Raw genomic sequence first — 23,542 nt, 5'->3', positions numbered from 1 at the left:
CTCCTGCTCTCGAGACTCCGGGATATGCTTCCGAAATGTCTTGACAGCGAGAAATCCAGCCTTCCGATTTTGCCGCGTACAAGTATGTAGCTGCTTGTGGCTCGGAAGGGACTTGAAGTTCTCATGTTTATCCTAGGATGGTATGGTATATGCAGTATGTTATGTAAGATTGAGATTTGCATGTGCAAGGTCACAATTCAGTTTTGAAAGGAAGGTCACAAATTCTTAGGTGGCATGGACAGTTTAGATAACTAGATAAATAAGATCACTGATTGGTGTGGCTTGATGAGGGTTTACATTTTAGAAAAGGGGATGTGTTTGAGTTGAGGATACTTTGTTAATATTGCAGCACTCTCTTGTTGGATCGACTACTGATATTCGAGTTTGCTTGGTGGCACAAAAGAATTATAGGAGTACCTCTCTAAGGATGATTGGGTATTAGAGGTGTGTTGTATATTCGGACGGTGGAGTTGGGATCGAATATGGTAATTCACATGCTGTATGGATTTAAAGACAGGGAGTTCTCATAAACAGGTTAGGTCATAGTTGTGGATTGCGTATATCGGTCTTGTGCTGTAACTATTGAAGGTTTGGAGACCCGTGTGGATATGTATTGCTTCGTATGCTAGATTTTGGTATGGTATGGGGTATGGACTAGTTATCTCCGTGTCGTGATATTCTGGGTTGTTCTTCTAAGGCGACGGTGTTGGCTATGCCGAGGATGCCACAGATTGAGTGGCGAGGTTCGATGGATTATGTACCCAGTAGGGTGGTTTCATATTTGAAGACCCAGCGGATGGATGGTAAGGGCTATCTTTCTTATTTGGCCTTCGTGATGGATGTCAGTGCAGAGACTTCTACCATTGATTCAGTTCCGGTGGTGAGGGATTTTCTGGATGTGTTTCCTGCTACCGGGCATGTCGCCGAATAGGGTTTATGATTTCGGTATTCATTTGGTGTCGGGCACCATATTGTATGGCATCGGCGGAGTTAAAGGAGTTGAAGGAGCAACTTCAGGAACTCCTTGGTACGGGATTCGTTGGTAGGCCAATATGGATGTGTGTTCTACATCGAGTCGGCTTGGTTGACTTCGAGTTGTATTATTGAGGGATGTGTTGATTCGATTTTTATTGAGCTTAAGGGAGATCTATGAGTTACCTTTCCATGTTGCGAGGCGTTAGGACTTGTTGGTTTTTGGCACATGTGGTGCAGTTTTTATTGGGGTCTCTCAGTGGAATTCGAGCGGGAAGAGTATTGGGTATTTCTCGGCGGATGGCGTATCGGTTGTGTCTTTTTGGGTTCTGTAATGTTATGTCAATTTCTTTGCCAGAAACATCATCAAGAATGAGTACACCAAGAAGAATAGATTACACAACTCCACAAAAATTAATAGAACAAAAAATAGAAGAAATAAACCCACATCATTATTATATAACAGGAATAATAGACCAAATAATCAAAAGAACCTTTATATAATGCCAAAAATATATTACAGGATATAAAAGTAAAAAACCCAATAAAATGTAATATTTATCTGTGCATCCGAATTGGGGTGCTATTCTATTTTTGCAACATGCCAAATTTTTTACTAATATTTTATCCATTTTGATATTTTCTTTATATTTTTCACATAATTCTATAAACCAGTTTTGTAAAAAATTTATTCGAGCTCCTAGGGTATCTTCTAGTTCTGCTTCATTCCAATTTTTTATTATTTTTGAGCTGAAAGGTTCTGATAATTTGGTAAAATATAATTTTCTTATTTCTTTACTTTCATCTGTACTATATGTTCCTTTATAATAATAGTCTCTAAATGCACAAGTATATTCGTCTATATAACACATATTACATATTGCTAATTTTGTCATTAAATTTCTATTTGTAGTTTTTTCTTTATTTTGTTCTTCTATTTCTGTTGTCATACTACTAAATTCATTTCTTATCGCTATTTCATATTTATATAATATTTCTGTAGCTGTTGTTGAAATTGTACCATCATGTTTTTTATTACTTCTCAATGTATCTAAGCTTTCATTTGTTAAATTTTGTAACCATATTTTTACCGTTCTTATGAGTGTTCTTTCTATATATCCTGGTGTTTCAGCTATTGCTATTTTATTATCTATTAATTGTTTTGAGATATATCCTATCCATAATTGGATTGTTTTATTTATATCTGCTACACAATCTAGATCTAAAAAATTACATTGTTCAGTTATCTGTCTTGGGTCCATTTCCTATTTAGCCTTTTATCCCATAATGTTTTGTTCCTATCATGTGAATCATAACTTATTCTATAATAGCTCATGTTTAGATGTTTTGGATTTTTTATTCCTGATGTGCTTGGTTTATCCTCGGTCATATCTCCTGTATTTATTTCTGGATTTGTTTTTGTCTTTTCTGTTCTTTCTATAATTTCTGTATATGTCTCACTTGTTTCTGAATAGTCTTCTCCGAGATCTTTATCATCATCACTTTGATCATTTATTTCGTTTATGCTTATTTTTGGTAGATTATCTTGTACCTCTTCTAACTGTAATTTAAATTTTTCTATTTCACTTGTCAGTCTTAACTCTTGTTCTTCTTCTTTGCATTTTTCTTTTTCTTTTTGTCTACTTGCATATAACTGTTTTAGCATTTCTAATTCTTTTTCTAATTCTGTTATTTTAGTGTTCTTTACTTCCTCTATCTGTTGTATTTTTTCTTTACCTTGCTGTTGTATTTCCTTAATTTCTCGTTTTCTATCTATTTCTTCATTTTCTTTTGTTATTTTAATCATTGCAGTTAAACTATCTTCTAGTTTTACCATTTCTTTTTCTAACATTAAGTTTAGGTTATTTCCTATTTTCTTGTATCTTCTTCCTGAGTTAGAAAATATTATTATTATTTTTAATCCTTCTGGATTTTCATATGTTTTTTCTTCTAGTGCGAATTCTTCTTTATTCATCTTTTATTTTTAAGATAGTAAATATATTTGTATTCCATTTTGGATATAGTATCTATTAATTTAGATAGCCTAGCATTGGCTATTTTAGTAATACTTAAATATTCATATTCTGGGTATAGTTTCTTTAGCTTCTTTCTTGCTTTCCTTAATTTTTTATTTATTTTAATGTGCCTAATTTCTGTAATTGAGTCATTGTTTATGGGCATTTGTTGCGGTTTTGTACTATTAGTTTTAGTGTTATCGTCCATGGTTTTACTTATTTGGGTAAATGTTTAATATTTATCTTACTTTTGTTGGCTCTGATACCAAATTCCCAAATTCGGTCGGGTCCCTTAGTTTTTTCATAATATTTTGCGGCTAGCGGAATTAACCTTGAAATTTCTTTTATATTTTCTCTCGTGTATTCTAAGTATTGGATATCTTGGGTTCTTTGATATTCTTCTACATTTTCACTTAGTAATTTTTCTAATAAATTTATATTTTCTAAAGTTCGTAACCAGTACTGGAGATATTCGTAGCTGATCATTAATCTGAATATAAATCTAGTTCATACAAATATAATTCGTCTATTTCCTTTAATAGAATTAGTTCTGTATATCCTTGTTCCATTATGTTTGTTATTTCAAAAGTAACCAAAATATCGTAAATTTTTCTTCTAATATCGTTATTAAGTTGGTTAAAAGTATATAATATGAGTATTTTGTAATCATTATTATCATCTAGTAGATATGTGTGGTTGCTCATTAGATCTATTTTTATTTATTCTTATCATGTGTTTGCTAAACATATTCCCTCTAACCTCTTTGTTTATCATCCTTTAATAAGTTATTCTGAACAATCTTTTCTGGCCACTACCATGCTTTTCTTGCTTCAATCATTTTCCCTAACAGCGCCTCAACTCTGTCTACTCCCCTAAACGGTTTCCTTGCCTACCAGTTTTGACCTTAGGATGGCATAGTCTGGGCTTAACTACTCTCAACATTATTAGACATGGCAAGCTTTCTCAAGATGTTCTTTATAATAATTCTATAACATGATAAACAGTTATGATATTCAAGAGATTATAAGGAATACAAAAGTTTAGTTAGACATGACTATGAATAAACATACCTGATCTTGTAGCTCGTTTGAATGTTCCATAGTTGTTATTATGAAAGACTTTAAATTAAAATTCTTATAAGAGAGAAGGTGAGGGTCTCCCTCCTTCTTATCGGATACAGACTATATATAGAAAACTCAAATGACTCTTACTAATTACAAACAACCCTTCATGAACGACCTTTACTGTTCATGAATATGACTCGTACTATTTACTTTACGACTTTTTACATACTCAAATGACTCTTACTATTTACAAACGACCCTTCATGAACGACCTTTATTGTTCATGAATATGACTCGTACTATTTACTTTACGACTTTTTACATACTCTGTTTGCCATAGTTGTCTGCTGTCTTTGTCTTCCTTTGTTTTTATGCTGGTATCTTTATTCCAGTTGTACTTCTGGTACATAATTATCTTCTCCATTGCACTTTGAACATATATGATCTGGGTATTTGTGGCCTACTAATTTGCAGTATCTTGTTAGTAATTCGTTGGAAATAAATCCTTTCTTTAGTGCTCTTGTAGTTGGTTGCATCTCTAGTTTTAATAATGATAAAATCCATTTTTGGACTTCATCCATATCTCCTTGTCATAGTTCCCTTGAATTTGCATATATCATTAGTTGATCTCTTAAGTAGTAGCTCCAAATGGCATTTTCCTGTAGATAATTGTTGGCTAATTCTTGGATAATAGTTGTTATTCCAATTATTCTTTTGTTGGCATAAAAACTCGGTATCTCGATTTTTGGTATCTCTGATTGTTGTTCTATTTCTTCTGGTATTATCATATCTTGTGTCAATCCTATTTTTACAACCTGTATAAGAGGTTTTATTTCATCGTATAGTATCTCAGCTGGTGCTGTATAGAATTTTATAAAAAATAGGTTTCCTTTTGTAATTCTTTTATATGTAATAAATGCTTTATATATCTCTGGTATTCCACTTATTTCTTCTCCATCATAGGTATATACTATGCTAAGTAATCCGTAATTGTAACATGTTTTTACTAGATTGGATCTGGTCTTTGGTTGGGCAATAAGTCTATTATATCCTTGGAGTTTTTGGGTTATATAGTCTTGTGTTGGATTTGTTGTAGTAGTTGCTCTGGGGTTAAGGTTTAGAAATGTTTGGATTTTGTATATGTTTTCAATATAGGTCTGGGTAATATGGTTGTATATTTTCTTATTTTGGTGTAGACTGTTTGCATAGGTTGAGGTTTGTGGTGTTGTAATCATTGCTTCTTTTGGTATTTTTGGAGTAATTGGTTCATCAAATATGTTATTCAAATTGGCATTTGTATATGGTTTCTTATTAACTTGTTTACTCGTACCTGCAGCTGTATGTAAACAAACATTGTTATGGGTTTTACGGAGTTCCCCAACGTCTCCCTCTAACTCTGGAAATTTTGAGTCTTCCGATCGACTTAGCTCCGCATCTTTACAGTCATGCTGCTGACTTGGCTTGCTTTCCTCTAGCTGTTGTAATCTTTTACCCATACTATCCATCTATAAAGATAGAGTAGTAAGGATTGCAAATAAATCATTTGTTTCTTGTCTGTCATCAGTTTGGGTACCTTTTTCTTGATAGGTAGTCTGCAATAATATTTTTGTCAGTCTTTATTACCTCAATTGTAAATGTAAAATTTTGTATATTTAATACAAGCCTTCTTATTTCCTTCGTTGTTACTGAATCTTGTACTTTCCGCGTTATCCACCATTTTACTTGTGTATTATCTGTTCTTACAATAAATTTGTTATAAACGATATATGGCTCAAATGCTAATAAACATTTATATAATCCAAATAGTTCTTTTCTATTTATCTCCCATTTTAATTGTGGTTCCGTGTATGATCCTGAATAATATCTACAATGGTGTTCAATTTTTTCATTATCATATTTATATTTGAGAACTCCTCCATAGCTGTGATCACTAGAATCAGTTTCTACTATGTATGTAAACTGCCTTTTTTCATCCGGAAAATATAGTTTTGGTAATTTTTGACACATAATTTTGATCTTTTTTATATGTATTTTATCTTTTTCGTCAAAATGGTATTCTACATCTTTCTTTATTTTTTTTGTAATGGTTTTAATTTTTCTACTAATTTAGGAATATATTCTCTTACTTGGTTAACTAATCCTAAAAATGATTGTAACTTCTTTTTTGTATCAAGTGTTTCGTTTAAGTTAATTATTTTTTGTACTATATGAGTTTGCATTTTTATTCCATTTTTATCTATTTGCATACCCAAGAATTCTATTTGGTTTTTCATTACTTCTGCTTTCTTTTTACTTAAACTAATTCCTGATGTTTCTACAATGTGTATGAATTTTTCTAGTAGGTTTATATGTTCATTCTCTGTTCTAGATTATAATAGTATATCATCTATATATATTATGCAGTTTTCTAATTGGTTGAAGTAGTTATCCATAAAATGTTGGTATCTACCTGATGCATTTTTATATCCAAAGGGTAATACATTCCATTCGTAAAATCCTTGTGGTACCGTAAATGATGTCAACTTTTTAGATTCATCTTCTAGTTTTAAATGGTAAAATCCTTATTTACAGTCAAATTTACTAAAATAGTTATATCCTTGTATTTGTCTGATTTTAGTATTTTACTTGGTATTGGATAATTATATATTTTTATTTTTGCATTTAAATTTCTATAATCTACAACCATTCGACTTTTTTCTCGTTTTTGTTCACTATGTTTATTTACTATAAATGCTGGGCTAGTGTGTTTGCTATTACTTTCTTGTATGTACTTATTGTCTAACAATTCTTGTATATGTATTTTAAATTCTGTTAGGTCATTAAAATTGTATTTTAAAGGTTTTTGTGTTATTATACTATTTTCATCTATTAGTTCGATTTTTATTTTCGTTTTATGTTTTTCCCATCCTTGTAGGGGATTATCATTATATAGTAGTTCTAATTTATCTTGGAGTTGTTTTATCTTGTCTATTGAGAAAATGATTATTTCTATATTATGGTTGCTTAGTGTTATATTTTCTAATTTCTGGGTGATCTTCTCACTTCCTTTAATCCAGGGTGTTGTTTTTCTCAATTTATTATTTACTCTTTTTGCTCCTATTCTTTGTTTACATGGGATAGTAAACCACCAATGTGTTTTTATTATAGTATGTGGGAATAACTTATCTAAAAATAGCATTCCTAGTAATATATCTTTATTTGCGAATTCATAACTATATATTTCTCCTATGGTTAATATTTTATCCCATATTTGTATTTTTAGATTCCTTGCTTTGTGTGTTATCATACTTCCCTCATTGTTAAATCATGTTACTACTAGGGGGGTTTTAGATTTTCCCATTTATTTTCTGGTAGACAATTATGTTTACACATGTTAGCTTCTGCTCCTGTATCCATCATAGGTGTATAATATCTATTATAATATCCTTCTACTATTATCTTGGCAAGTATATATATTTTTGGCATTATATTAAGGTTCTTTTGATTATTATCTTTTTGTTTTCATAACTTATTGTTAATTGCCTATCTTCTAGGTTATATGGTTTGACTTTTTCTAACCATTTTATTCCTAGTGTAATGTTTTTATCTCCTTGATATATTTTGAAATTTATTAGTATTGGTATTCCTCCAATAACTAATTCTTTTTCAGTTGTTTCTCCACTTTTTCTTAGTGCTTTTGGTAATTCTGAACATTGTTGTTCTTTTGTTACTATTTCTTTTTCTGGTATTAATTCTCTTATAACATAATTTTCTTCTTGTCCTGTATTTATTAATATTAAATATTTTCTTTGGTCCATTATTCCTGTTATATAATAATGATGTGGGTTTATTTCTTCTATTTTTTGTTCTATTAATTTTTGTGGAGTTGTGTAATCTATTCTTCTTGATGTACTCATTCTTGATGATGTTTCTGGTATTTCATCACTTGTTCGTTTTGACGTGCTTAATCTTTCTTTTACTATTTCTAAGTCTTCTTCTATGTCTATTTCTTTATAACTATAATCATTGTTGTCTATAACTGATACTATTCTTTCGAACGGATTTTCTATTTTAATTCTATTTATTTTATTTTTAGCTGTTATCTTATGTTTTGTTGTTAAGACATATAGGTTTTTACATCTTGCTGTGAATATCTTACTTTCTGGTGCTAGTTCTATTCCCGACATTTTCCAGTATAGAACTAATGATTTATCTATATTTTTATCATCTATTGCAACCGAATAGTTTGCACTTATTATGAATTTAAATTTTTGGTATATTAAGATACCTTTTACTGCACTTATTATACTTTTTTCTAAAGGTTGTATAATTCTATCGTCTGCTAAGTATATTTCTATAGGGGTATCTATTCCTTCTCTAAAACATGCTTTTATTAGTATCTCTGTTCCTCCTAAATGTACATATTTTATTGGATTTTTTTGTTTTATATCCTATATTTCTTTATTTAACAGTTTTTATTTAATATTGGTTTTCTGGCTTTACCTTTAATGTATTTACAGTCTATTATATGTTCCCTTTGGCTTACTACGTAGTATTCTTCTTTTTGTCTTTTAAACTAATTTTTTTTTTGTTGGTACTTCTAGTATTTTGTCTATGCTTAGGTCCAATTCTTTTCCTTTTATTTGTTCAAATATAGTGGTGTCAAATATTATTTTTTGTTCTGAAGATTGTTCATTTTGGTGTTCTTCTTGTTGTATGATTTGTATATCTTTTTCAGTCATAATTCTCTTCGTCTGATCCTTCTATTATGTTATCATTTATATCTTTTCCATTTTCTGATCTTTCATTTTCTGATAATTCATATATACTGTCTTCACTTCCTAATTCATAATCTATTTATTCCATTTGTGTATATTTATCATTGTCTATTATTATTTCAGAAATTTGTTTCTTCTTTGGATTTTTTGGTAATTTGCAATCTTTAGCTAAGTGTCCTAGTTTTCCACAATTGTAACAGGTGCATTCTGTTAGTTTTTTTTCTATATAGTTTTTTATGTTTGTAATTTTTTACATAATATTTTCCTCTTGGTTTCCTATACTTATATTTGGATTTATATCTTCTCGTTCTCTTACCTTCTTTTTTGTAATATTTATCTGTGCATCCGAATTGGGGTACTATTCTATTTTTGCAACATGCCAAATTTATTGGGTGGTTGTCGATTTTGAGCGTAGTGACTGGAGATGCTTCATGTGGACCAGTATTTGGATAGGGTCGTGCATTGCAGCGAAGTTATGCGGAGGTATGACCCTTCGGGTTGGATTTGTGTGTTCTGTTTCTACGACGTGTGATGGGTTCTCATCATTGGGTTATGGTGGTACTGGTGAGCTTGCAGTGCGACTCTTTCATTTGAGTCATTTTCCATTAATTGAGTACGTACAAATTGTTGCTTATTGGTGTGCAAATTGCATGAGTTGTGGCTTTAGATGGCATTGATGTGTCATGTCACCAGAGTAGCTATGTTGGATTAGATGAGATCGCCGGGATCTAAAATGAATACAAACGGATTCGGTTTCAGCATGTTGGAAGGATAATATTGATGTTCAGCTCAGAAATTTGCTATGGTCCTTGCCAAGGGAGAAGTGTCTTCACGAATGGTTGATCTGAGGAATTGTTATGGCTTTCTACGTATTTCTTTTATCATTAGCAGTATACGGAAGTGTTGGAATGAGGCTTTTTTAATAAGAGGCTTATTATCGAAATTCAGATGTTTTGAGCAACTGTTGTGATTAGAAATAATCGCTGTGAGTGTTTGAGTTATGTGGTATATCATGTAATTGCATCTGAGGTTGCAGGTACTCTTCATCATAGCTGGTTCAAAATTATTCAGTGTATAGATGGGAGATTCTGATCTTAAAAATGATTTCGGAAGTGGAAAATTGGTTCCAAGGTTTATGGGCTAGGATGTATTGTGGAATTTCAGTTGTATTGTGTTATCGGACCTATATAAGATAGGGTGGCGTGGGATCACCCTTGGGTATGTGCATGGTAAGGTTACATAGTGATTTGATGGTTTTTGGAACAACTCTGGGTACGTTCGAGGATGAACGTATGTTTAAGTGGGGGAGGATGTAACGACCCGACTAGTCGTTTTGAGCTTTTGCACTTTGCTCACCAATTCTCGGGCATGACTAACCCCATGTGATGTATTATGACTTATGTAAATCATTGGTTTTGGTTTTTAGGGTAATCAGAATGAATTTGGAAGAACGATTCTCAGTTTGAAGCTTAAAATTTGAAAGATTTGACCAAGTTTTGACTTGTTAGCATATGGTCTCGGATTGGAATTTTTATAATTTGGTCAGTTTCGTTAGGTGATTTGGGACTTAGGAGCGTGTTCGGAATGTGTTTGGGAGGTCCGGAGTAGATTTAGGCTTGAATTGACAAAATTGGAATTTCGGCGTTTTTCGGTTGATAAGTGAGATTTTGATATAGGTGTCGGAATAGAATTCCAAAAATGGAGTAGGTCCATAGTGTCATTTGTGACGTGTGTTCAAAATTTCAGGTCATTCGGACAAGATTTGATAGACTTTTTGACCGAAAGAGGAATTTGGAAGTTTTATGAATTCTTAGGCTTGAATTCGGTGTTGATTTTGTATTCTAGTGTTGTTTTGAGTGTTCCGAGGGTTGGAACAAGTTTTAATAGTGTTATGTGACTTGTTGGCGTGTTTGGTTGAGGTCCCGAGGGCCTCAGGATGGATTCGGATGGTTGACGGAAAGTTTGGTTTTTATTTTTTGAAGAAGTTGCAGAATTTTTCTGCTCCTATTGTTTTTGCACCTACAGATTGGGGACCGCAGGTGCGACGCTGCCAATGCGATGTAAGGGCCGCATATGCAACCAAGAGTGAGGAGGGAAAGAGCCTCAGAAGCATAGAGCTGCGCGCACTTGCGATAGCACAGGTGCGGGTATTTGACTGCAAGTGCCGTTTTGGGCGGATAACTGATTTCCGCAGGTGCGACCCATGGACCACAAGTGTGGTCATGCAGTTACGTGTTTGAGGCAACAAGTGCAGAATCCCTGGGCCAGAAAGTATATAAATCCTCCTTCGTGATTTGAGTTATTCTTCACCATTTTTATGTGGGTTTGAGCTTGAGGGAGCTATTTGAAGAGGGATTTCAAGGGGATTTCGTAGAGGTAAGGTTTTTGACCTTAAACTCGTTTCTATGGTATTATTTCACTGGGTAGGCTTGAAATTTATGGAAATTTATGGTTAAAAATTGACGAACTAGGTCTTAAAATTGTGATGACCTTTAAAGTACATTCTATGTTCCGAGGCCTTAAAAACCTCTTTCTGTCTCACCTTGATTTGTGTGTGCAGTCTGGGCGCATAGTCGGAAAGCCAAAATGTGCAAATTTGTGGAAAATGATAAATTTTAACTTTAAAATGAATTAAGTTGAGTTCCGTCAACATTTTGGGTAAACGGACCCGGACCCATGATTTGACGGTCGCAGAGGGTCCGTAGGAAAATATGGGACTTGGGCATATGCCCGGAAATGAATTCCGAGGTACCAAGCCCGAGAAATGAATTCTTAAAGAAAATTATTCTCTGAAATTATTTATGAATTTTGGAAATGAAATGTGTTTAAAACTTGATGGTATCGGGCGCGTATTTTGGTTCCGGCGCCCGGTACAGGTCTTATATGTGATTTAAGATAAGCATGTGAAATTTGATAAGAAACGGACTTGAAACGATGTGAATCAGATCGGTATTTAGAAAATTGGCAAATTTGAAGTTCTTGAGAAAATGTCATTATTTTGATGCTAAATTCATAGTTGTTGATGTTATTTTAGTGATTTGAATGCACAAGCGAGTCCGTATGATGTTTTTAGGTTGGTGTGCATGTTTGGTTTGGAGCCCCGAGGGCTCGGATGAGTTTTAGATAGGCCACGGGGTGGATTTTGGACTTGGAGAATTGCAAGTTTTTAGTTGGTGTGATCAGGCCTGCAGACTTCACATTTACGAAGCTTGGCTCGCAAATGCTAAGTCTGAGTCGCAAAACAGCCCAGGCCAGCCCTTCCTCGCAAATGCGATACACCCCTTTTGGGCTTGTTATTGCAAATGCGACCCTTTGTTTGAAATTCCCAACTCGCAAATGCTAGAACCCCTTCGTAAATGCGAATATAGCAGAAATCGGGGCTCGCAATTGCGAACCCTGGACGCAATTGCAACATCTACAACCTGCAATTTTATAACTTAGCCGAAAATCTCCCATTTTTCACACTCTTTCAAAACAAAAAGACTCTTGGGCGATTTTTCAAAGACAACTCCTCTTCCAAATCGATTGTAAGTCAATTTTAACTTATTTTTTTCAATCATTAACATCTTTTCACATGATTTCAACTCAAAATCAATGATTTTCATGGGGGGAAATTGGGTGTTTTGGGTAGAACCTAGGTTTTTCAGAAATTGGGGGTTTGAACCTCGATTTGAGGTCCAATTAAGAAACAAATTATATATTTGGGTTCGTGGTGGAATGGGTAATCGGGTTTTGGCTCGAACATCGGGTTTTGACCATGTGGGCTTGGGGGCAATTTTTGACTTTTTGAATAAAACTTTGGAAAACTCATTTTCATACATTGGAGTTGATTCATTTAGCATTTATTGATGTAATTAAGTAACTTGTGGCTAGATACGAGCGAATTGGTTGTGGAATCAAGGGGGTAAAGCGATAATTGAGACGTGAATTATGCCTGCGGCATCGAGGTAAATGTTGGGTCTAACCTTAGCATGAGGGATTAGGAGTCGTGTCTTATTTGCTACGTGGTTATTGTGGAGTACGACGTATAGGCATGGTGATGAGTATCTATACGTCGGTGCCAAGCATGCCCGTGAGTCTTGTATTGTAATTGTTATGACTATGTTGTGGTCTATTGCGCTTTACATGTTATTATCACTATTGTTCCCTTGCTGGGATGTTATTGAAATATTATTGTTCCCTTGTCGGGATGTAGTTATATTGCTCTTGTTCCCTTACCGGTATTCTTTTGTGATTGTTGTTGAATTGTAACTGGGATCGGGTGGCATGCAGCCACAAAAATATATGAAATGGGAGCGGGTTGACGCCTGTAACGAGTTATATGAAATTAAAGCGGGTTGCACGCCTGCAACGAGATATATGAAATAGGAGCGGGTTGCATGCCTGCAACAAGATATATGAAATGAGAGCGGGTTGCACGCCTGCAATGAGATATGTGAAATGGGATCGGGTTGTACGCCTGCAACGAGATACATGAAATGGGATCGGGTTGCACGCCTGCAACGAGACACATGAAATGGTATCGGATTGCACGCCTGCAAAAAGATGTGAAATGAAAGTGAATTCTGCCTTTGTTTTCCTTATCTCTGTTAGTAATTGGATTTTGGTTTCTTTATAATTCTCTTGATATTCTGTTGTTACCTGTTATTTCCCGAAGCATGTTTTCCCCCTCCTATCTTTAACTATAATTATCTGCTTTTATTTTTCTTCTGTATATGATTTAACTGCACAGGTTTATTTGGTAGTCTAGTCCTAGCCTCGTTACTACTTCACCGAGGTTTGGCTAGGCACTTACCAGCACATGGGATCGGTTGTGCTGATACTACACGCTGTACTGTGCGCAGAAACTGATACCGGAGCGCTTGGGATGTAGTGAGGGTACTGTCTTCAGTCAACACAGGCGACCCGAGGTAGTCCTGCAGATGTCCGTGGGCCTTGGCGTCACCTCCTATCTTTCCTTTATTGTTGTTTCATCTCCTTAATTCAAAAATAGTGTATCGTTTATTTTCAGACTTTATATGTAGCATTCTTATATCGTCTGTGGTACTGTGACACCAGTTCTGGGTGGTCGAGGTCCAAACAGTTGTATTAGATACATATTCAGATAATTTACTGCATTTCTTCCGCTTATTCTAATTTTCGCTACTTACACGTTATTGCTTTAAAATTGTTAAAGAATGTAAAATCGGATAATGAAGTAATTTCTTCAAGTGATTGGCTTGCCTAGCTCACATTAGTAGGCGCCATCATGACTCCCGAGGGTGGGAAATCCGGGTCGTTACGAGTTGGTATCAGAGCTCTAGGTTACATGGGTCTCACAGTTCACAAACAAGCTTAGTAAAGTCTGAGGGATCTGTACGGAGATGTCTGTATTTATCCCAGAGGCTAAAGAGTTAGGAAAAACTTCACATTTATTCTTTCCTGTCGTGCGGTTTGGTTTCTCAATCCAAATTGAATTATTCTTTTGTAGATGGCGAGAACACGCGCTTCCTTATCCACTGACTAGCAGCCTGAGCCCCCAGCAGTAGCTCCCATGAGGGGCAGAGGGCGAGGCCGAGGTAGGGCCAGAGCAGTAGCACCAGTGGTGGAGCCTCGGGTTGACTTTGATGATTACGTTCCGGCCGCGGCAGTTCCGGTGGGCCCAGCTCATGTCCTAGAGGGATTTATTGCTACCTCAGTACTCCAGAATGCTCTGGTCTATCTAGTGGGACTTATAGAGAGTGTCACCCGGGCAGGCATGCTTCCTATAGCACCAGCCATCTCTCATGCTAGAGGAGGAGCCCAGACTCCTGCTACTTGCACTCCGGAGTAGGTAGCGCCCCAGCTCCAGACTCCAGCAGTTTAGCCAGTTGGAGCAGTTCAGCCGGGTGTGGTAGCTCAGACTGCGATGGAGCAGCTATGTCTTCCAATGCTTTGTATAGGTTGGATAGGTTCACCAAGCTCTTCACTACTACTTTCAGCGGTGCATCTTCTGAGGATCCACAAGATTATCTAGACAATTGTCATGGGGTTTTTAGGAACATGTGGATAGTGGAGACCAATAGGGTCGATTTTGCTACTTTTCGTTTGTTTGGATCCGCCAAGACTTGGTGGAGAGATTATTGTTTCGCTAGACCAGCCGGATCGCCATCTTTGACTTGGGAGCAGTTTACTCAGCTATTTCTGGAGAAGTTTCTCCGTATCACTCAGAGAGAGGCCTATTGGAGGCAGTTTGAGTGTCTCCAGCAGGATTCCATGACCGTTACTCAGTGTGAGACCCAATTTATCAACTTGGCTCGTCATGCCCTTATCATACTTCCCGCCGAGAGAGAGAGGGTGAGGAGGTTCATTGAGGGACTTATCCAGCCTATTCGACTTCATATGGCCAAGGAGACTGGGAGTGATATTTCTTTCCAGGAGGCGGCCAATGTGGCCAGGAGAGTTGAGATGGTTCTATCACAGGGAGGTGGTCAGGGGTCTGACAAGAGGCCTCGTCATTTAGGCCAATTCAGTGGTACCTCATTTGGAGGTAGGGATTCGTATGGTAGAGGCCATCCTCCTAGGCCTTTTCAGTCAGCACTTTAGGTTTTTCACGGTGCTTCAGGTGGCTGTGGTCCTTAGATGCAGTATTTTGATCAGCAGTCCTACAGTGCACCACCAGCTCCTATCAGTGCACCACCACTTCAGAGTTTCCAGGGCCGTCAGCCCCAGCAGCCGAGGGCTTGTTTTATCTGCGGTAACATGAGGCACATTACTAGGTATTGCCCTCGAGCATCGAGTAACTCTCCGCATTAGGGTTCCCGTGCCATGGTTCAGGCACCGAGTGTTCCACAGCCCGCCCAGAAGCTAGTGGTGGGGTTAGTGTGCTAGAGGTGGAGGTAGAGGTATTAGAGGTGGAGCTTAGGCTGCTAGAAGTGGAGGCCAGCCAGTAGCAGGCCATCCCAGAGATGTAGTTCAGGGTGGTGGTGCCTAGCCCCGATGTTATGCTCTTCTAGCCAGGCCCAAGGCTAAGGCTTCTGATGCAGTTATTACAAGTACGGTTCTGGTTTATTGTAGAGATTCTTCAGTGCTATTTGATACAGGGTCTACATACTTTTATATGTCATCTTATTTTGCACTGTATTTGGTCATGCCTAGTGATTCTTTGAGTGCTCATATTTATGTGTCTACACCGGTGGGTGATTCTATTGTGGTAGATCGAGTCCATCGTTCATGTATGGTTGTGATTGGGGGTCTTGAGACTCTTGTAGATTTACTTCTTCTGGAAATGGTTGACTTTGATGTCATATTGGGGATGGACTGGTTATTACCTTACCACGCTATCTTGGACTATCATGCCAAGACTGTGACCTTAGCCTCACTGGGTTTGCCTTGTTTAGAGTGGAGAGGGGCTCCTGGTCACTCCACCCGCAGTGTTATCTAGTATATGAAGGCTCAGCGTATGGTCGAGAAGGGGTGTTTGTCCTATTTGGCCTATGTTCGTGATTCTAGTGCTGAGGTTTCTTCTATTGATTCTGTGCCCGTTGTTCGTGAGTTTCTTGAGGTATTCCCTTCAGACCTTCCGGGTATGCCACCCGACACAGATATTATCTTTGCATTGATTTGGCTATAGGCACCCAGCCCATTTCTATCCCACCGTATCGTATGGCCCCAACTGAGTTGAAAGAGTTAAAGGAGCAGTTACAAGACTTGCTTGAAAAGGGATTCATTAGACCTAGTGTTTCTCCTTGGGGTGTACCGGTATTGTTTGTTAAGAAGAAGGACAGGTCGATGAGAATGTGTATTGATTATCGACAGTTGAACAAGGTTACAATCAAGAATAAGTATCCATTGTCGAGGATTGATGATTTGTTTGATCAGCTTCAGGGTGACAAGGTATTTTCGAAGATTTACTTGAGATCTAGCTACCATCAGTTGAGGATTAGGGCATTCGATGTCCCTAAGACAGCTTTTCACACTCGGTACGGGTATTATGAGTTCTTGGTGATATCATTCGGGTTGACAAATGCCCCAGCAACTTTTATGGATTTGATGAACCGAGTGCTCAGGCCTTTTGGATTCATTCATGGTAGTCTTTATTGATGATATTTTGATCTATTCCCGCAGCCGGGAAGAGCACGAGCAACATCTTAGAGTAGTTCTGCAGACTCTGGGGGATAGTCAGTTGTATGCCAAGTATTCTAAGTGTGAGTTTTGGTTGAGTTCAGTTGCATTCCTGGGTCATATTGTATCAGTGGGTATTCAGGTTGATCCGAAGAGTATTGAGGCGGTCAAGAACTGGCCTAGACCAGTATCAGCTACAGAGATCCGGAGTTTCTTGGGATTGGCAGGCCACTATCGTCGGTTCGTTGAGGGGTTTTCATCTATCGCAACCTCGATGACCGAGGTGCCTAGTTCAGATGGTCGGATGAGTGTGAGATGAGCTTTCAGAAGCTCAAGACAACTCTGACTACAGCACCGATGTTGGTTTTGCCCATAGGCTTAGGGCCTTATACAGTTTATTGTGATACATCTCGTATTGGACTTGGTGCGGTGTTGATGCAGGAGGGAAAGGTCATTGCCTATGCTTCACGGCAGTTGAAGATTCATGAGAAGAACTATCCAGTTCATGATTTGTAGTTGGCAACCATTGTTCATGCGTTGAAGATTTGGAGGCATTATCTGTATGGCGTGGCATGTGAGGTGTTCAGGGATCACAAGAGTCTGCAGTATTTGTTCAAGTAGAAAGAGCTAAATTTGAGGCAGAGAAGGTGGTTAGAGCTATTAAAGGACTATGATATCACCATCTTATATCATCTAGGAAAGGCCAATGTGGTGGACGATGCCTTGAGCAGAAAGTCAGCCAGTATGGACAGTCTTGCTTATATTCTGGTTGGTGAGAGACCGCTTGCTTTGGATGTTCAGACTTTTGCCAATCAATTCATAAGGTTGGATGTTTCTGAGCCCAGCCGTATGTTAGCTTGCACAGTTGCTCGTTCTTCTTTATTGGAGTGTATCTGAGATAAACAGTATGATGATCCTTATTTGTGTGTCCTTAGAGACACGGTGTAGCGCGGAGGTGCCATGCAGGTTACCTTCGGAGATGATGGCGTTTTGAGGTTGTAGGGTCGAATTTGTGTGCCTAATGTGGATGGGCTTCGAGAGTTGATTTTAGAGGAGGCCCATAGTTCCTGGTACTCTATTCATCCGAGCGCCATAAAGATGTATCAGGATTTGCGACAACATTACTAGTGGAGAAGAATAAAGAAGGATATCGTTGCATATGTGGCTCAATGTTTGAATTGTCAGCAGGTTAAGTACTAGCATTAGAGGCCCGGTGGTTCATTTTAGAAGATTGAGATTCCTGAGTGGAAGTGGGAGCGTATCACTATGGACTTTGTTGTTGGACTCCCACGGACTCAGAGGAAGTTCGATGCAGTGTGGGTTATTGTTGATAGGCTGACCAAGTCAGTAGATTTCATTCCTGTGGCAGTCTCATATTCTTCCGAGAGGTTATCTGAGATCTATATCCGGGAGATTGTTCGCCTTCATGGTGTGGCCGTGCCTATCATTTCGAACCGAGGTACGCAGTTTACCTTATATTTTTGGAGAGCAGTTCAACGAGAGTTGGGCATACGGTTTGAGTTGACAACAGTATTTCATCCTCAGACGGACAGGCAGTCCTAGCAGACCTTTCAGATTTTGGAGAACATGCTCTGAGCTTGTGTCATTGACTCTGGAGGCTCGTGGGATCAGTTTTTGCTTTTAGTAGAGTTTTCCTACAACAACAGCTATCAGTCAAGTATCCATATGACTCCTTATGAGGCTTTGTATGGTAGGCCGTGTCGGTCGCCAGTTGGATGGTTTGAGTCGGGAGAGGCTCGGTTGTTGGGTACGGATCTAGTGCAGGATGCCTTGGACAAGGTCAGGATTATTCAGGATAGGCTTCATATAGCTTAGTCCAGGCAAAAAGAGTTATGTCGACAGCAAGGTTCGTGAATTGGCATTCATGGTCGGTGAGCGGGTATTGCTTCAAGTGTCACCCATGAAGGGCGTGATGAGATTTAGGAAGAAGGGCAAGCTTAGCCCTAGGTTCATTGGCCCGTTTGAAATTCTTGATCCAGTGGGAGAGGTGGCTTATATACTTGCATTTCCGCCGAGCTTATCAGCCGTGCATCTAGTGTTTCATGTGTCCATGCTTTGGAAGTATCACGGTGATCCATCCCACGTGTTAGATTTCAGCACTGTCCAGTTGGACCGACAGGTTCGTCAGTTGCGATCGAAGAGTTTTCCTTCTGTTCATGTTCAGTGGAGGGGTCAGCCTGTTGAGGGATCGACCTGGGAGTCCGAGTCCGATATGCGGAGCCAATATCCCCATCTTTTCCCCGACTTAGGTACTTCCTTCTTCTGTCCGTTCGAGGACGAACGGTTGTTTTAGAGGTGGAGAATATGATGACCCAAAAGGTCATCACTTGTTTTAAAAGTACATTCTGCTTTTTGAGGCCTTAAAAACCTCTTTCTGTCTCATCTCAATTTGCGTCCAGAGTCCGGGCGCATAGTCGGAAAGGCAATATGTAAAAATTTGTGGAAAATGATAAATTTTGACTTTAAAGGGAATTAAGTTGACTTTGGTCAACCTTTTGGGTAAACAGACCCGGACCCGTGATTTGATGGTCTCGGAGGGTCCGTAGGAAAATATGGGACTTGGGCATATGCCCGAAATCGAATTCCGAGGTCCCAAGCCCGAGAAATGAATTTTTAAAGAAAATTATTTTCTGAAATTATTTATTAGTTTTGGAAATGAAATATGTTTAAACTTGTTGGTATCGGGCTCGTATTTAAGTTCCAGTGCCTGGTACAGGTCCTCTATGGGATTTAAGATAAACTTGTGAAATTTGGTAAGAAACTGACTTGAAACGACGTGAATTTGATCATTTTTGAGAAAATTGGCAAATTTGATGGTCTTAAGAAAATTTCATAATTTTGATGCTAAATTCATAGCTGTTGATATTATTTTAGTGATTTGAATGTACGAACGAGTCTGTATGATGTCTTTAGGTTGGTGTGCATGTTTGGTTTGGAGCCCCGAGGACTCGGGTGAGTTTTGGATAGGCCACGGAGTGGATTTTGGACTTGGAGAATATCAGGTCTTTAGCTGGTGTGATCAGTCCTGCAAACTTCGCATTTGCGACGCGTGGCTCGCAAATGCGAGTTCACAAATGCGAAGGCTGAGTCACAAATGCGAAACATCCCAGGACAGCCCTTCCTCGCAAATGCGATACACCACTTTTGGGCCTGTTATCGCAAATGCGACCCTTTGTTCGCAATTCCCAACTCGCAAATGCAAGAATTCTTTCTCAAAGCGAACATAGCAGAAGATTGCGAACCCTGGTCCCAATTGCGACATCTGCAACCTGCAATTTTATTACTTAGCCAAAAATCTCCCATTTTTCACACTCTTTCAAAACCAAAACACTCTTGGGCGATTTTTCAAAGACAACCCTTCTTCCAAATCGATTGTAAGTCAATTTTAACTCATTTTATTCAATCATTTACATCTTTTCACATAATTTCAACTCAAAATCAATGATTTTCATGGGGGAAATTGGGTGTTTTGGGTAGAACCTAGGTGTTTCAAAAATTGGGGATTTCGACCTCGATTTGAGGTCCGATTTCAAAATAAATTATACATTTGGGTTCGTGAGGGAATGGGTAATCGGGCTTTGGTTTGAACCTCGGGTTTTGACCATGTAGGCCCGGGGAAATTTTTTACTTTTTGGGTAAAACTTTGGAAAACTCATTTTCATGCATTGGAGTTGATTCATTTAGCGTTTATTGATATAGTTAAGTAACTTGTGGCTAGATACGAGCGAATTAGTGGTGGAATCAAGGGGTAAAGCGATAGTTGAGACGTAAATTATGTTCGTGGCATCGAGGTGATTGTTGGGTCTAACCTTAGCTTGAGGGATTAGGATTCGTGTCTTATTTGCTATGTGTTCATTGTGGAGTACGACGTATAGGCATGGTGACGAGTATCTATACGTCGGTGTCAAGCATGCCCGTGAGTCTTGTATTATAATTGTTATGACTCCTTTGTGGTCTATTGCGCTTCACATGTTATTATCACTATTGTTCCCTTGCCGGGATGTTATTGAAATATTATTGTTCAATTGCTAGGATGTTTGTTTTGATATCATTGTTCCCTTGCCAGGATGTTATTGAAATATTATTGTTTCCTTGCCGGGATGTTATTATATTGCTCTTGTTCCCTTGTCGGGATTCTTTTGTGATTGTTGTTGAATTGTAACTGGGATCGGGTAGCACGCCACCACTAAAATATATGAAATGGGAGCGGGTTGCACGCCTGCAACAAGATATATGAAATGGGAGCGGGTTGCATGCCTGCAACGAGATATGAAATGGGAGCGGGTTGCACGCCTACAACGAGATATATGAAATAGGAGCGGGTTGCACGCCTGCAACAAGATATATGAAATGAGAGCGGGTTGCACGCCTGCAATGAGATATGTGAAATGGGATCGGATTGTACGCCTGCAACGAGATATATGAAATGGGATCGGGTTGCACGCCTGCAACGAGATACATGAAATGGTATCGGATTGCACGCCTGCAACAAGATGTGAAATGAAAGTGAATTCTGCCTTTGTTTTCCTTATCTATGTTAAAAATTGGATTTTGGTTTCATTATAATTCTCTTGATATTCTGTTGTTACCTATTATTTCCCGAAGCATGTTTTCCCCCTCCCATCTTTAACTGTAATTATCTGCTTTTATTTTTCTTCTGTATATGATTTAACTGCACAGGTTTATTTGGTAGTCTGATCCTAGCCTCGTCACTACTTCACCGAGGTTAGGCTAGGCACTTACCAGCACATGGGGTTGGTTGTGATGTACTACACTCTGCACTGTGTGTAGATACTGATACTGGAGCGCTTGGACCGCAGTGAGGGTGCTGTCTTCAGTCCACATAGGCGACCCGAGGTAGTCCTGCAGACGTCCGCGGGCCTTGGCGTCACCTCCTATCTTTCCTTTATTCCTATTTTATCTCCTTAATTCAGAAACAATGTATCATTTATTTTCAGACTTTGTATGTAGAATTCTTAGATCGTTTGTGGTACTGTGACACCAGTTTTGGGTGGTCGAGGTCCAAATTGTATTAGATATATATTTAGATAATTTACTTCATTTCTTCCGCTTATTCTAATTTCCACTGCTTACATGTTATTTCTTTAAAATTGTTAAAGAATATAAAATCAGATACTGAAATAATTTGTTCAAGTAATTGGCTTGCCTAGCTCACATTAGTAGGCGCCATCACGACTCACGAGGGTGGGAAATCCGGGCCGTGAGAAAAATTGGAGACCTTCGATTAGGGATTTGAGGGGTCATTTGTGGTTGGATTTTGGTATATTTGATATGTACGAACTCGTGAGATTGTAAGTATTCTAATTTTTTAATTTATGTCGGAATCTAAGACGTGGGACCGGGGGTCGGGATTGGCCAATTTTGGAATTTTTGGTGTAAATTAGATATTTTCGAGTGAGCTTTGTTCCCTTAGCATATTTTGATGGTATGAATATGCTTTTGGCTAGATTTGGAGCATTCAGAGGCCGAGTCGAGAGGCAAAGGCATCGCGGGCTAGAGTTTGGACCGGATTGAGGTAAGTAATGATTGTAAATATTTGTTCTGAGGGTATGAAACCCCGGATTTCACATCATTGTGCTACTTTGAGGTGATGCACACGCTAGATGACGAGCGTGAGGTCGTGCGCAGTTGGGGATTGTGACATAGTCAGTTCCGTATGACTGTTAAGTCGCGTATTTAATCGAAAATTGTTTGATATCATTGTCTTTTTGGAAATTTTTACTATGTTTTGGGCTGAATGCCATATTTGGGTTTTGTGCCAACTGTTTGGACCCTTAGGGGATTTGTACTACTATTCCTCACTGTTTTGACTTCATATTTGTACTTAGTCATGTAGTATTCTACTGTTTTCATAACTCAGCCACATTTACTTCATTTTTATATATTAAATGATATTTTGGGCTGAGCATCATGTTTTACTGTTGCCCGAGTGGCTTGAAAGATTTCTGACTAAGTGAGGCCGAGGGCCTGTGTTGTGAGGATACTGTGGGATCGGGTTGCGCGCCGCAATAGTGTTGTACTGATTCATGATTTTGAGGCTAATTTGTTACGCCACGAGGTAGCCTGATTATGAGGCTGAGAGCTTGTTTGATTATGCCACGAGATGGCTGGTTATTGCGTTTAGGCTGTAAGGGGCCACTCCTGGAGTTTGTACACCCCCAGTGAGTGCGGGTAACCAGTGTGAGTGATATGATGTATCCCGAGGGGCTGTTATTATTCCATGTTGTTTCCTGAGGGGCTGTTCTTGATCCATGTTTGCCCGAGGGGCGGTTCTTGATTCATATTATGCCTGAAGGGCTGATTTCGAGTGATTGTGAGGTAGCCCGAGGGGCTGGTTCCGTTCATATTATACCCGGGGGGCGGTTTACGGTACATGTTTTTCCCGAGGGGTTGTTTACGTTTTCTGTCAGTTATACTCACTATTTTATCACTCGTTTGAAACCATTGAAAGTTATTTTAAAAGATTTTTACTGAAACTAAGCTTGATTTACGAAGTAAATGATTTGTGTACATCTTTGGAAAAGATCTACATTTGTTGTAGTGTTATGACGTGGTTTACGTGTTTCCTTACTGCTCAGCTTCTATTTACTTTTATTACTTACTGAGTTGG

The 23,542-nt window shown here is 38.2% G+C and overlaps 1 protein-coding gene across 1 annotated transcript; it reads right to left on the bottom strand.

Annotated features, from left to right (window-relative positions):
- Positions 1–2,215: 2,215 nt before the first annotated feature.
- Positions 2,216–2,809, bottom strand: LOC138877449 (uncharacterized). The gene has a single exon (XM_070157058.1). The coding sequence runs from the start codon at positions 2,807–2,809 to the stop codon at positions 2,216–2,218; it is 594 nt and encodes a 197-aa protein (XP_070013159.1).
- Positions 2,810–23,542: the final 20,733 nt, after the last annotated feature.

The sequence above is a fragment of the Nicotiana sylvestris genome, chromosome 9, assembly GCF_000393655.2.
Source record: "Nicotiana sylvestris chromosome 9, ASM39365v2, whole genome shotgun sequence".
NCBI classification, from domain to species: domain Eukaryota; kingdom Viridiplantae; phylum Streptophyta; class Magnoliopsida; order Solanales; family Solanaceae; genus Nicotiana; species Nicotiana sylvestris.
Note: the sequence above shows the minus strand (reverse complement) of the source record. Positions and strands in the feature narration are given on the sequence as shown.